This window comes from Terrapene carolina, unplaced genomic scaffold, assembly GCF_002925995.2.
Source record: "Terrapene carolina triunguis isolate 2854851 unplaced genomic scaffold, T_m_triunguis-2.0 Scaffold89, whole genome shotgun sequence".
Taxonomy (NCBI): domain Eukaryota; kingdom Metazoa; phylum Chordata; order Testudines; family Emydidae; genus Terrapene; species Terrapene triunguis.
In genome coordinates this window covers 17,077,486-17,092,174 of record NW_020664440.1, presented here as the reverse complement: position 1 = coordinate 17,092,174, position 14,689 = coordinate 17,077,486, and the positions used below count along the sequence as shown (strand labels likewise).

Genomic DNA, 14,689 nt, shown 5'->3' with positions numbered 1-14,689 from the left:
AACCTCATTGACTGTAACAGGACTATTCATGGAAGTATGCACTAGGCTTGGTGTTATGTTTGCCAGATCAGACCCTAACTTGCTAACTTTTAAAGAGCTTCCTGCAGCTGACTTGTGAGTATTACCGGTTTGTATTCATGCTGAGCAGGACTTTGACACCTGTGCATTCTTACAGCCCTGCTAACTACTCTTCCTTTGATAATTTTTTTGTTTTTACTGCTCACTAGCGATTAACTCTCTAGACTAGTTTTCAGCATTTCTTGCTACCATCCAGGTAGTGCCTTTCTTTTAGCATACTGTGGGCCTGATCCTGCAGAAATCGGAGCACTAATTAACTCCCGCTGAAGTCAAACACTTCACAAAATCAGGTCCAGAACAAGACTTCAGTGGGGCCCAACCTAGTGGGATATTGGTTAATGAGCCTTATTTTTCAATAAGATTTTTTTTAACACCTGAGCAGCTGTAAAATCCTTGTTTCTGAATTCATATTTGCCATATTTAAAGGAGTCAAACAGGTCCTAAAGATGCATCTATAATTACAAAAGCATGTAAACAACATGTAACGGTTGGGGCAAGGACCGGGTTGAAGCTCTGCATTTGACTCTAATCCATAATGCCTTCACTCTGTGAAGCACCTAATGAACTATACATACAGTGCAGCTTTAATCTATGCATCTCAAACTGGGTGTGTATTTTGACCCATTTTACAGATGGAAAGAATGAGATGGAGAGAGGTTAATGTTCTGACTTTCAAAGGTGCCGGACACATGCAGCTCCCACTGACTTCAGTGGGAGTTGAGATGCTCAGCACATCAGAAAATCAAGCCCTTAATGATTTACCCAAGGCCATAGCATGACTCCTTAATGTACAACAGAATGGAATCCTCTTTTTCCTGACTCCTGGTCCCCTGCTTTAACCACCTCTCCAGACTTCCACATCTGTTGCATACTTGGTAATGGTTTTATTGAGTAGTTTTTGCAATATCTGAGTGCTTGTACCTTCATATTACATGAAGGTACAATGTCAAGAAAAGCAGGATTAATATTTAAGTGGGGGATATTTTAAGAAGAATATAATATGAAAAATGTGGGGCTCTTTTAAAGGTTACAACTAACTCTTTAAAACAACAACATAGCAATAAAATATTTCTATTCAAAGGGATTCTGGTGCCCAAATGTTCTGGAGATGGGGACCTTAAAAACCTGACTAACAGAGCCCAGCAATACATACAATAAAATTATAGTAGGTATTTGGTCCATAAAGTTAGCAGATTTAGCATCAGTTGAGAGGCCTTACCCAGGCAATGAATGAATCACCCATTCAGACTTGGTCATTAAATGAACATGTACTGGAGATTTGTTTTCCCCCTTCACTAGAAGAGTACAGCATGAAGTGAAAACAACTGTTTGCAACGGCAGGGACTGCCCCCTCCTCTTTGGCTGCCATGGGGGCTTGGTGGAGAAGCTATGCATTATAGATATTAATAAAATGCCAAAGCCCTCTGCTGGGAAAAGCCTTTGACTATGTCAGGGGTCAGCAACCTTTCAGAAGTGGTGTGCCGAGTCTTCATTTATTCACTCTAATTTAAGGTTTCACGTGCCAGTGATACATTTTAACGTTTTTAGAAGATCTCTTTCTATAAGTCTATAATATATAACTAAACTATTGTTGTATGTAAAGTAAATAAGGTTTTAAAATGTTTAATAAACTTCATTTAAAATTAAAATGCAGAGCCCCCTGGACCGGTGGCCAGGACCCAGGCAGTGTGAGTGCCACTGAAAATCAGCTCACGTGCCGCCTTCGGCACGCGTGCCATAGGTTGCCTACCCCTGGACTATGTGCCCCTCGGTCATTATAATCAAGGCACACAAACATCTACATGCAGACAGGGAGCGTAGAACCTGAGGCCTCCCAGCAATCAGGGGTCCCTTCATCATGGCCATGGGGGGGTTAAACTGAGGGTTCCCAGCCAGCGGAGTCCCTCTGTGCCCTGCCCCGGGCACTGGCTGCTCCCAGCCAGCTCAGGGGCAGGGGAGGTGGACGCGTGGCCGACCAGCCAGTGTGTGACTTGTCGCTCACACAACATCCAGGCCGATCCGTCCTCAGCCAATCAGGAGCCAGGACGCGGGGCCGTTGCTATGGTCTCCAAACTGCAACACTGCTCAGGCTCTGCACCAGCGAAAATGCAAGTGAGAGAAGCCGGGGCGGGTGCCTGCTCCTGCCTCCCGTCCCGTGCCCCTGAAGGGGGCAGCCGCAGCTACCTGAGCTCCGGGGCAGCCTTGTGCCCCCCCCCCCCCCTGCGAACGGCGCCTTCCCTCGCTCCCTGCCCACGGGCCGGCGCGGTAGAGCTGGGTGCAGACTTGGCCAGCCTGTTCCGGGAGCAGCCAGGTAGGACAGGACTCTGGCCTGGCAGCCTGGAAGTCTCCGCTGTTTTGCAGCTGCATGGGAAGGAAAGGTGCCAGCGCCACGTCCATTAGCAGCCCCTACTCGCTAAGAACCGGTCCACTTTGGCTTGACTCTACCGAGACAGTTTAGCTTGAGACGCTGGGTCTGATGGCTACAGCAGGGACTTTAGCAGCTGTCATTCACTCCAGCCTCAGCATAGTAATGCCTGCTCTCCAGTCAAGCGTTTTAAAAAATTCCAGCATCATCTTGAGGTTGTCAGCTTGGCATTAGGAACACGGAACTGGCTGGTCTGGTTCTTGAGGTAGCGGCTAAATATTTTATAAAATGAAGCAAATTTCATTTTGCTGATGGCTGCAGGAAACGCATGCATACATATCAAATAAGACGGATGCTACCACTTACACTTGTTCTAAAGCAATATGAAGCACTAGAAAATTAGCATGATAATCTGAGCCTCTTCCAGGGTTGTGATGTCATGCCCTATACTTTGTGAATACTAATAAACACAAATGAGGACTAGAGAGATCCCAGAGTTCAGGAACCTGTTGTGTGATGAATTATTGTGTTTTTTACTGTCTTTTACTGGACCAAAACTACCGAATAATACAAGACTAGCCCATTTCTAACTTCATATTGACACTCCTCCCCAACCTCTCTTGTGATGAAATAGTTATAATACGAAGCTTTCACATTGCACTTTTCATTCATAGATCTCAAAGTGCTTTACAAGTAGTTCAGTATCATTATCCCCATTTTACAGGTGTCATCCAGCAGGTCAGTGGCAGAGCCAGGAATTGAACCCAAGTCTTCTGAGTCCCTGTCCAGTGCTCTGAAAGGGGAAATGTAAATGTCACGATTAATTTCTTATATTTTATTATAAAGGAGGTCTGCACTGTCTGCACACTAGTGTCCATCTAGGTTCCTTTTTATTGTATCATGCATTATTTCATCTTAGCTTTGGAAGGTCATATCTGATTTCAGCTCATTGTCATTTTTTTAAGGATCCCACAAATATTTCGAAGCAAAATTAACACCATTGAGTTTGACACACTGAATTTTGAAACAATTGATCTGGTTTTAGTTAAGGGGACACCATGACTGGGGAAGATTTGCTCAAAGACACTACCAGCGTCAAGCCGGAACTGGTCTTACAGCACTGTTTTAAACAATACAAACTCAGAGATTTGTATCCAAAGTTTTTCTTTAAAGTGAAACCAAGTAAATTTGGGCCACCCAAATCCAGACGTCGCATTATTATCGCACCTCCAATGGTAAGACCAGCTTCTGATGGTTCAAAACCCATTCAGACCACTGCCATCGATGAAAAGGAGGAAGCTGCTGCCTGGCAAGTGACCCCTGAGGTAGAAAGCTGTCCCCACACTCCAGAAGAACCTTCAGAGGCAGGAGATGATCTACCAAAGCTGGAAGCTTGGATAACGGAAAGGAGAAAGCTCCGGTCTCAACTGGATAGCCTTGTGGATGTTGAAAAATGGCTAAGTCAAAAACTTTGCACCACTGAGCAAGAAGATAGAGTCCTGGAAAACTTACAAAACTGCAGAGCAATGAGGAAGGCTGAAAGGCAGTTAGCTGCGACCAGAAATCTTGAAGTAAGTGTATGCCTCATTCCTCCTCCCTTTGAATTACTGCACTGCCGCACTTGGAAGTCACACCTCACTATTACACTGATCATTTGAATTTAACAACTGTAGCTAAACAGAGGGAGATTGGAGGGCAGTCAGGTAAGTTTTCTTTCTATGGGTGCTAGTATCAGTCACGTATCCTCGCAGATTCTCATCAGTAAAATTACAGAAAGTGAGATAATTATACAACCAACCTATTCAGATTGTTCCCCTAGAGACCAGTTACTTCTGCTTAGGAAGAGGTAATTCAGCCAGGCTGCATTGGAGGAGTTTCTCTGAAATTCTACCTTTTGGGGCAGCAGCTGCACTTTCCTGGAATTAGCTGAACATTCCATCCCTTAAAGCTGCAGGTTGACAGGGCACAGAGCAGTCCATCTGAAGTTCCTCTGTGTACTAACTCCCTGCTCCCCTGATGCTGGGCCCTGGCAATGCAGCTTTTGCAGCAACTATAATGAAAACCCTGTGGTGAAAGACCCTGCAGGTTGGTGCTGGTGAATTCCTCCCCAATACAACCTCTGGGCATCCAGGAAGTTCAAAGCTGTCTATTGCTGGCCCTCCCATCCAGTCCCTACCTCCTCCATCAGCACTGCCTGCACTATGCATAGTCCTCATGGAGTGACTTGGGCGGTGTTGGGGACAGGGGTAAATGTGGAACAGTACTGCAGAGGCAGCACTTCCATCTTGTGGGTCTCCAGGAAAAGCCTCCTGGACTCCAGTTCCCGCTGACCATGGAGGCAGAGGGGATTATATGGCCTCTGGTCAGGGTGAGGAAAGACTGAATCCAAAATAAGGTCATCTTGAGGGGTATGGAACATGCCAGGGCCAGGTCTTTTACTGGTATAAATCAATATAACTCCATTAATGTCAATGGAGCTGTACCCATTTATACCAGCTGATCCTCCATCACTTTACACTCTTCACACTTCTATGTCCTGATTGAATTTCTCATTAGGATGAAACTGATCTCATGATTATTCTTCAATCTCTTCCAGAACCTGCTGCCAAAGCATGACCTGCCTCCTCGAAGAAGAGTCATCCCCATTATCAACGCTCCCTATCCCCAGTCCCTCATCACCCTGCATAACCTTCTGCACAAACAAAAGCTCAAGATGGTGGACTTATTCAGGAAGGCGGATAAGGACAAGAAGCAGTTCATGAGATCAGACTTCATTAAAGTTATCAAGGGGGTATGCAGAAAACAGGTTAAGAACATAAGGCTGAAATTCTGCCCTAGTTCTGTTGGTGTAACTCCCCTGAAGCCAACGAGAAGGGCTGATCTCACAACAATGGGTCCTCCTCTCCCCATGGTTACACTGATTTTAGAAATGATCTATGGGGAATTAATCTTCAGAGATTTTACTCCACAACCTGTGAAAATCTGTAGGGAGAAGGGAAAGAGAATTTAGCTGCATATTTAGATGACCCAAGAGATAGAGTGAATCCCAGCTGAGGACGAAACCCACAGCCACATTGTCCAAAAGAAACTCACAGGCCAATTCGGATTCTGCCCTATGTGCAGATCTGCTGTTGGTTTCCATAACAGTGATAATATAGGTTCCTTCAGTCTGAGGGAGCTCAAGATGCTTTACGGACCATTAATTAGCCTCACAACCCAAGCTGTGAGGTAGGGGTGTGTGAATGGAGAAGCAATGTGGTCCAGTGGGGAGGGTGCTGGACTGGACTCCAGACACCTAAGTTCTATTCCTGGCTGTCTTGCGGGCCTGCTGTGTGACTTGAGTAAGTCACTTCACCTCTTTCTACCTCAATTTCTCCTACCACCCTTTGTCTGTGGACTGTCATTTACAATTTATGTGTACAGTGCCTACCACAACACAGCCTTGATCTCAGTTGGTGCCACTAGATGTTACTCTAATATGTCTAGTAACAATACTCATTTGACAGATGTTGAAACTGAAGGCCAAAGATGCAAAGTGACTTGTCCAAGGCCACCCAGCCTCTCAGTGGCAAGGCTGGGAGTAGAATCCATGGAACTTAATTCCCAGAGGTAATGGGCTTAATCTGTAGCAAGGGAGATTCAGGTTTGATATTAGAGAAAAAATTCTAACTTTAAGAATAGTTAATGTCTGGAATAGGGTTCAAGAGAGGTTGTAGAATCCCATCACTGGAAAGTCAGGGATGGTCTAGGTTTATATGGTCCTGCCACAGCACAGGGAGTGGGACTTGATAATTTCTTGAGATCCCTTCAGCCCTACATTTCTATGATTCTGTGATTCTCCAGCCAGCAGGCTACACCATCTTTCAATACCATGGTAGTAGTGCACATGAAGCAACTTCAGAACTGGTCCCAAGGGCTTTATGGCAGCTTTCAATCTTATTATGATCACATTTGAATTTTTTTCTTTTTAAAGGCCAAAGTCCCTATCAGTGACAATGACCTGGAAGATGTGATCATCTTCCTTACTTCTTCAAAACGTGGGAATTTTATAACCAGTGACGATCTGGTTGAATGTCAAAATATATGGCTGGATACAATGAGAGATCAGACGAAACAACCTGGGGAGGCAAAAACAGGTAAGAAAAAGGAACTCGCGGTAGGAAAATTATTCTTCATTCTTAGGAGCATGGGAATCGCCACACTGGGTCCATTTAGTACAACATCCTGTCTCCGACAATGGGCAGCAGCAGATGCTTCACATGAAGAGTAAGATGCCCACAGTAGCAGATGTGGGATTATCTGCCCCCACATTAGGTCTCATCCTGGTCATTAATAGAGATTTGCTTAAACCCTAAGTTTAATATCCTTTCCAGAATTTGGTTGACATTCTTGGCCCCCTCCAGCCAGATGGCTGAAAACTAGAACCTTTGACACAAATGCCCTTCCACTCAAACTCTGGGATTTTGGATAGAATGGACCCAAGATTCAAGCCACCCCTGGTTTTGCAAAACCCAACCTCCTTGGCTCATCTCTACGTGAAAGCTTGTTCATGTACACGTGTTACCTTATGCTACAGTCTCACCAGTCAAGAGGTGAAAGGAGAAATGCCTAGAAGTGCTGAGAAATACGTAGCACTTTACAGCTTCAAAATACCCTGCAAACATTAACTTATTCCTCAGAGCAATTAATTGATATTTCTGAAATGTTTTGAGAGCCTCAGAGGAAAGACACTAGAGAAGGCCACAGTATTATTAAAGTATTAGGATTAAAGACAAATATCCCACTGGGGTAAGCATCATTATTTGTATTGTATAGCTGAGTAAACTGAGGCACAGAGAGGTTAAGTGACTTGCCCAAGGCCCAATGGTGAGTCAGTGTTGGAGCTGGGAACAGAACTCAGGGTGCCTCACACCAAGTCCTGTGCTCAGATGTTTCCTACAAACACTTATTTGGAGGGTTACAATTTAGTTCTCCCCCCAGTTCGGGCCTATCTCTATCACCGTTGCTGGGAAACAAAGGTCTGATTCTGAAGGAATGTGACAGAAGGCAGCATTTGCCAAGCACTTCCAAGTTGAGCTTCCATTCAGGAAAATGAAATCAGACACCACACCACTCTCCAACTCTGCCGTGTGTCATTAAAGGGCTCCCCTTATTTTAAGTCCTCATAATATGATCCTCCCTCTCTTTTCTTACGGGCTTTGAAATGGTTAACGATGTTGACGTTTAAAGCATCATCCTTGGCTTCTGAGCGAGCAGCCACTGAACCGAACAAGGCAGCTCATGCAGCAGCGCTATTGTTTCAAGCTCCCTGCTACTTCAGGCAGACACCACTGCCTTGGTTATGTTCGGGTCACATTTTGATGGTGAAACCATAACAGCAAGAGACTTTCTTTTTTTCAAACAGAAAGTTGCAAGTCAGAGTCTGGAGAATAATGGAGAGCTCTTGCCACTGTCTGCTCCTCCCCCACCCCCCAAGCTAGTTCTGGTCTCTCCACTCCCTCTGCCCCCATCTAGTCCTCCTTGCAATGGGCACTTTGGGAAACACTGCTGTATGATCAACGTTACCTAATGTCAAACAAATTCTCTCTCAAATAAAGGTGGAAGGTACCATAGTCCAGCGGCGAGATGGGGAATCAGGGGATCTGGATTTTGGCCCTGGCAGAGATTTACTTGTAAAAGTCAGTCTGCCTCTCTGTATCTCAGTTTCCCGATGTATAAAATGTGGATATTGACACATCCTCTTTTGTAAAGCTCTGTGAATCAAGTGTTATCATTAGTAAAGGGGGTGGAGGGAGGAGGGTCAACATAAACCCAGGAACTCTTTAGTTACTTTCAAAACTTTTCAATAAAACGCTTTAAGGAATCATTTCAAACTAGAGGTGGGTTAAGCTGTAAAATGCAGGTCTGGCTACAAATCTGGATCCAGAGCTCAAGGCTGTTGGTATCCAGCGTTCCGGTCTAAGCCTGTTGCTAACTCAAATTTGCACAGAAAGCAAAGTCCCTTGTTCATTCTTTCATGAGTTCTGATCAGTTCAGAAGTTTATTTTCTGCTACATGCTAAGATAATGTCTTCGTTTCTTGTGATTCTACAGCATGTCCCCGATTTCACACCCGAAAAGCTGTTTCTAAAACTGTTAGTCGTCCAGCATCTGCTGCTGGCAAAACCAAAGAGACACAGCCACTAGCTCCTAGTGAACCTGGAGCAAAGTTAACACTGTTAGAAGTTCCTCCTATTCATACCGAACCGGATCGCAGACCTCTAACCTATGAGGAAATGGAGGAGATTGGGAAGAGATGCAGAGATAGGAAACGATGGGAGAAGGTACTGCATATCTGCAGAGAAATTATTCATTTACTTATGCTTTGCATTTCAGGCCTTCCCATGCGTCTGACAGATTGAGGATGAAATAGCAGTTTAGAAAAAAACAAACCAAAACAAGGGCTTTTAATGTGAATATTATTGATTAGTAATCTTTTGCCCTTCTGTATATAGCACCTTCTATCTGACGCTCTCCCTTTATAAACAATTAATTTTGCCTCCAGCACTCTGAGGTATAGGTATTTTATTCCCTTCCTTACAGAGGGGTGAAGAGAGGCACAGCTAAATATAAGTGATTTACATACCCCAGAATGGAAAGTCCATCAAGGTCATCTTTTCTACTCCATCTGCTCACCAAAACAGGATTAATCCCTATGGGATATCTGCAAGCACTTTGTCCTGTCTTGTTTTCTATATATCCCGCAGCAGGACTCACAATGAGTCAGTAGCAGAGTTGGGAATAGAACTCAGGAGTTCTCTCTCCCACCACTGTGTGCTCTAACCACTAGGTAGCACTGCTGCTGGGAGAGGTTCTTAAAAAAAAAAATCAGGATGCATTGGCCCAGCTATTTGCATCTTCTGAAACTAACAATCTCACCTCCCAGGGTTTGATGAATCTCCAGGGCACACATTGTAATGGAAATTAGTGCTAAAGACATTCCAAGAGCAAGGGGAACAAAACTATAAGGCTCAGTTTTTCAAAAGATCTCTGAAAAATACAACTACAGTGTTTTCTAGTGCAAACTCTTGTGCAATTCACTGCTGTGTAGACAACTAATGCACCACTCGAAATGGGGCTTATGCGGGATGAGTGTGCCTGGGCCTTGTACTGGCCCTCTACACAAGATGGATTTCATTCACAAATCAGTGCCTGTGCTCATGAAAACACAGTTATCCATTCTGCATGCACAGAATTCCATTTGTACACACAAACAGTGCCTTCTGAGCCACAGTCATCCCTGGCGTAACTTCACTGAGGTGAGTGGAATTACCCCAGGGATTCATTTAGCCCTTTGGCCATGAAAATGTTCTATCCAGCTACTCTAATGGGGACCTGCCCTTTACTTGCAGGCCAAGGTCAATCCAATACAATGGCTGGAACGCTGTCGACTGGTGAGATCTGGAAACAAGGCCATTGATGAACATTGCTTGCCATCTACAATGGAGAGTGAAATGGGGGAAATAACTGATCAGCATCGAAGGACCTGCTACATGGTCTATCTGCAGTGTCTCAAATTATGCAAAGAATATAACATTCCACTTACCGAAAAGGTCCTGGAAAAAGGTAAAGCAAAACCTCAGGCTTGGTGTAAATGGGCTACCTCAGAACAATTCAGGCTAAGCTTTGCCCTCCAGCCCAAATGCATGGCTCTTATTTTAGGATTTCCTATGGGTGGGAAACAGACGCTAAAGTAGATGGGTGAAGAATGAGGTGTATTTGCAGTTCCGTGTATAGCAACAGGATTGGTCTAGCAGTGGATGCTGCTGGTTAGGATTAAAATACATTGAGAGCGCTAGGGAAGGATTGGACTAGCAAGCGGTGCTCCAAATCAGGAGTGAGGCTCCTAGGGTAGAGCGGTGTTAGGAGATTCCAGCTCAGCCTAGCAAGAGATACTGCAGGTGAAGACAAGAGATGGACTGGCAGGACTGGACTAGCAGGAGTGCTGCAGGTCAGGACTGAAGAGCACTGGGAGAGCTCTGTAGATTAAGCTTGCACAGGGTCTGCCTGCACTACGCCAGACTCAAACCATTTCTGTTAGTCCCTCACTTCACTGAGCTCATAATCCATTCAAAACGTTTAGCAGGTCATGTGCCATATAGTCATTACTGCTTTGTTTTTATTGCGTTCTTTGCTGACAGCCCTGCTGTACCCAGGAGACAAAATAATAAAAGAAGGAGCATATGTGCGGAAGATCAAACAGCCGGGGGGTCCCTATACAACGATGGATGGGAGTCACCACCAAAGACAACTGCTTTTAAGCAGACAAGGATTAAGAAATGCATTAAAAAGGAACGCCAAAAATGGGTTTGTTCAAAGAGTTTCTACTGTAGTGGACCACTTAGTGGGCTATAAACCTACAGTGACTTATCTCCAAGCAGCAGCATGGCCTAGTGGCTGAAACACTGGACTGGAAATCAGGAGACCAGGGTCTTTTCCAATTTCTGCCACTGATCTGCTGTGTGACCTTGAGCAAATCACTTCACTTTTCTGTTCCTTTGTTTCTCTTCTTGCCCTTTGTCTATTTAGAGTGCAGGATCTTTGCGGCAGAGACTTGGTGTATGTCAAATGCTAACACAATGATGCCCCAGTCTTAGTTTATTAATAATAATTAAAAGGGATGCTGGTATAACATCAGTAGGCAGGCTTCAGGCTTTTTTTTTTTTTAGACAAGCAGGCAAAAGTTGTTGATTTTGGTGGGGGGTGGGAATTTTCCTTCACTAGCTCAAGTGTCTCTTCCAGGGCATGTGTACCCTATAGCAGATGACCATGTTTGCTTTAGGTATGGAGCATACAGTTTCCCCTGCTGGCCCTGTAATCCAGTGTCCATGAGACACAAGGGAAAGTCACACACAGTATGCCCAATTCGCCTGTTACTGTCACTGGTTTGACAACAGTGTAACTCAGAGTAACTCCACTGAAGTCAACTATTTACGTGGATGTAAGTAAGAGAAGAATCAGATCCAATGGGTGGAAACGTTCCTGCTGCCATCTTGTGATTCATTCCTCTTTGCCCAAACCCCATTTTGCTGGCCCTTCTGGCGAGACATGATACAGCATCCAATATGGTGTGTATCTGTATTGGGATGAAATAGATTCGGGGGCAGCCTCTGATAAGATCATGACAGTGAATGACCCAGATTCTCCTCTCAGTTCCACTGACACTGTTGCACTGGTGTCAATGTGTGTTGTCATCTGTACAAAGGGGCTAGTGCTACTTACCCACCTACCTCACGGGGCATTGGGAGGATTGCTTCATTGATGTCTGTACAGTGCCTTGAACTTACCAAGTGCTATACAGATGTTAAGTATTCTTATGTACCATGATGATGGTGAAAACCTGAATGGAACATCTAGTACAATTACTTATTCAGCATCTTTCCCCACTGCATTATTATTTATGTAGCTCCATGGATACACCTGATAATTTACAGACATGTAGAAAGATAAGGGAATTTTCCCCAATGAGCTTCTAGTCTGTTGGTTGAGATCTCTACCACAAAGTGTATTCATAGTTTGAAATGATTCCTGTTTGATCTTCCCTGCTAGAATGCATGGTACAGGGATTAAGGGGCAACTACATGGAAAGCAGAAGGCATACAGAGGCAGCTGGATGTCATTTGAGGATTATGAACAGTTAACAAGGTCTGTGCAGAGAATAGTTTACTCCATATACAATAGCGAAGCAGAGGCAACCAATGGCTAAGTTGGTTTCAAGAACACTCTTTCCCAACAACCAGTCAGACACAGCTTTATTCAGAAGCTACTGGAGTTCTGAAGCCTTGTCAGTATGGGAGAGTTTTACCAGTTATACTGATATAGTTTTACAGAGTAGGTATACTGGTATAACCTCATATGTAGATACACTTGTACCAGAATACGGGTGGCCATATGGTGGGTTATAAATACATATAATTTAATATAATTTTGCCTGCATTTGTACTGTGGTCGTGGGTGGCCGGTGACCCGGCCATTGGGGGAGGCTAGTCCCCTCTCCCTTCTCCCTTCCCCCTTCCCCACGGGAGCCCAGAGCACCCCAGCGCTGGGTCACTGGGCAGCACAGATGCAGCGCCCCAGCCCCGGAGCGCTGGGCGGCACGGCCGCAGTGCCCCCAGCCTCTGGCGGCCAGGTGACACGGTCCGAGTGCTAGGCGGGCAGCGTGGCCCCAGCGCCAGCTGCCCCGAGTCCCTGTGGCAAGCCGCCCAGGCCAGGGCAGAGCGCCGGAAACTGCAGGAGGGGGGCTGAGGATGGAGCGCGGCCATGGCCATGCCAGGCTGTTTGGGGAGGCACAGCCTCCCCCAGCCTATGATACCCGCCGCCCATGACTGTGGTTTCATTTCAGTATGTGGCTCTCTGCCACTTTCTATCCTGAGCTGTTCTGTCATGTTCCTGTTAAACAGCTGCCACATTCCACCCCACAATTGGCTGCATTTCAGTGATGGCTAAAGAAATCCCTGGACAATGAATATAATTATTTGAGCATTTTGGTTTCTTTAAGTGAAAGGCATTATATAAATATGTTATTGATTATTTAGCTCATATTTTTCAGATGTCTGCATGCGAAGTGGTCTAATCTGAGCTACAAGTCTCACGACAATAACTTCTGGCCAGGTCACCTTCTGGACAAGCTGCGTATTTACCTCCCACAGATAGAGCCTAATCAGGAGCATGCCCTGTTCAGCTATGTTCATCCAACACCACCTGTCTATCCTGGCGTCTACAACCCACATCGCAGCTGGCCAATCAGTGACCAGGGATACGTGACCTATGGAAATACTGAGACTCAAAAGTATTGATGTTGTCTGGGACAGTAATGCTATGCATAATGAAAGCTTTGTGATCTCTCAGTCACCTCCATGGACTTAGGCCACCATCATAAGCAAAATAAAGCTATCAAAGCTATAAAAGTACGCCTTCCCAAAGTTATGGGGGACTTGACAGAGCAGTTGACTTCTAGATTGGCAAGTTTCTGTTCCTTGTGACTCATAACACAATACTTGGGGACAGTCAATGAAATTGAAAGGTGGCAAATTCAAAACTGATAATATTAGACTGTGGAACTCGGCACCATAAGACATTGTTGAGGCTAAGAATTTAGAAAGATTCAAAAAGGGATAGAGCATTCATAAAGATAACAAGACTATCTAGACTTATAATAGTTAATGCTAATAAAAATTCTGGGAGAGATATTAACCTCATATTTCAGGACAAAAACCAAATTAACTATTAAGGATCAGGATAAAACCTAATTTGGGGGTCAGATTATTCCACAGCCACCTATTGTAGAGTTTCTTGCACTTTCCACTGGAGCGTCTGGTGGTAGCCACTGTCCAAGACAGGATACTACACTCAGATCTGATTGAATCTGGCAATTCCTCTGTTCCTGTGATTCGAATCCAGCTCTTTGGTGACCCATGTAAAATGCACATGGCAAGTCTCAGTCTAGTTTCCACCAGCAGATAGATCCAAGTCACAAAAACTGCCATCACAACTAGCCGCACTTATTGGCAGCCTTGGGATGGAAGAGTGAGTGGACCATGATGGTGACTAAACTAACCTGTCACACCCGTAGAGGTCAGGGTCAAGGCACATGGGTGTGGGAGGGGAGGGGAAACTTGCTCTCCTGCTGCCCACGCTGTACCTGTTCAGAAGGATTTTGATTTCCATGATAAAAATGTCTTGATGGACCAACTCTTGAAACCTGCCAATTCTCACACAGCCTGGGGACACTAGACTATGAGAGAAGGAACACTGGTTGTTGGGACACTGGTCTTATCCCGGCCCCTTTGAGCAGCATGATGGGATCTTTAACTGCCTCCTGCTCAGCCAGAGATGGGGGGTGGGGGGTAGTGACCCCAATTTAATTTAACAGGCTGATGAAAGATTTAAATATAAATATAGATATAAATAAATAAATGTACCTTTCTCCTCCCCTGCAAAAAAAAAAAAAAAAAAAAGGCCAATCTCATAGAGAAGGGAATTTTATTTTAAAACATTTTTCAACAGCAGGTTCTGACGTAGAGTTTTCATACTATATGGAATGCATGTTTTAGCTATTCATTTTGAACTGTATTCTCTTTCTTCAAAACACAGTACAAGTAGCAATCAAATGGAATTTATGGAGATCTCTCAGTAACATGGATTATGGTTATTTAGCTATGCTGTATACAATTTAACCAGACAGTTCCAGGCATAAAGATCTTTCCTT

General features: G+C 44.7%; 1 protein-coding gene across 1 annotated transcript; it reads left to right on the top strand.

Annotated features, from left to right (window-relative positions):
- The first annotated feature begins 3,501 nt into the window (after positions 1–3,501).
- Positions 3,502–13,277, top strand: EFCAB12 (EF-hand calcium binding domain 12). The gene is made up of 8 exons (XM_024207508.1): positions 3,502–4,014; positions 5,040–5,234; positions 6,417–6,579; positions 8,536–8,765; positions 9,834–10,047; positions 10,623–10,788; positions 12,031–12,126; positions 13,031–13,277. The coding sequence occupies exons 1-8, from the start codon at positions 3,502–3,504 to the stop codon at positions 13,275–13,277; spliced, it is 1,824 nt and encodes a 607-aa protein (XP_024063276.1).
- Positions 13,278–14,689: the final 1,412 nt, after the last annotated feature.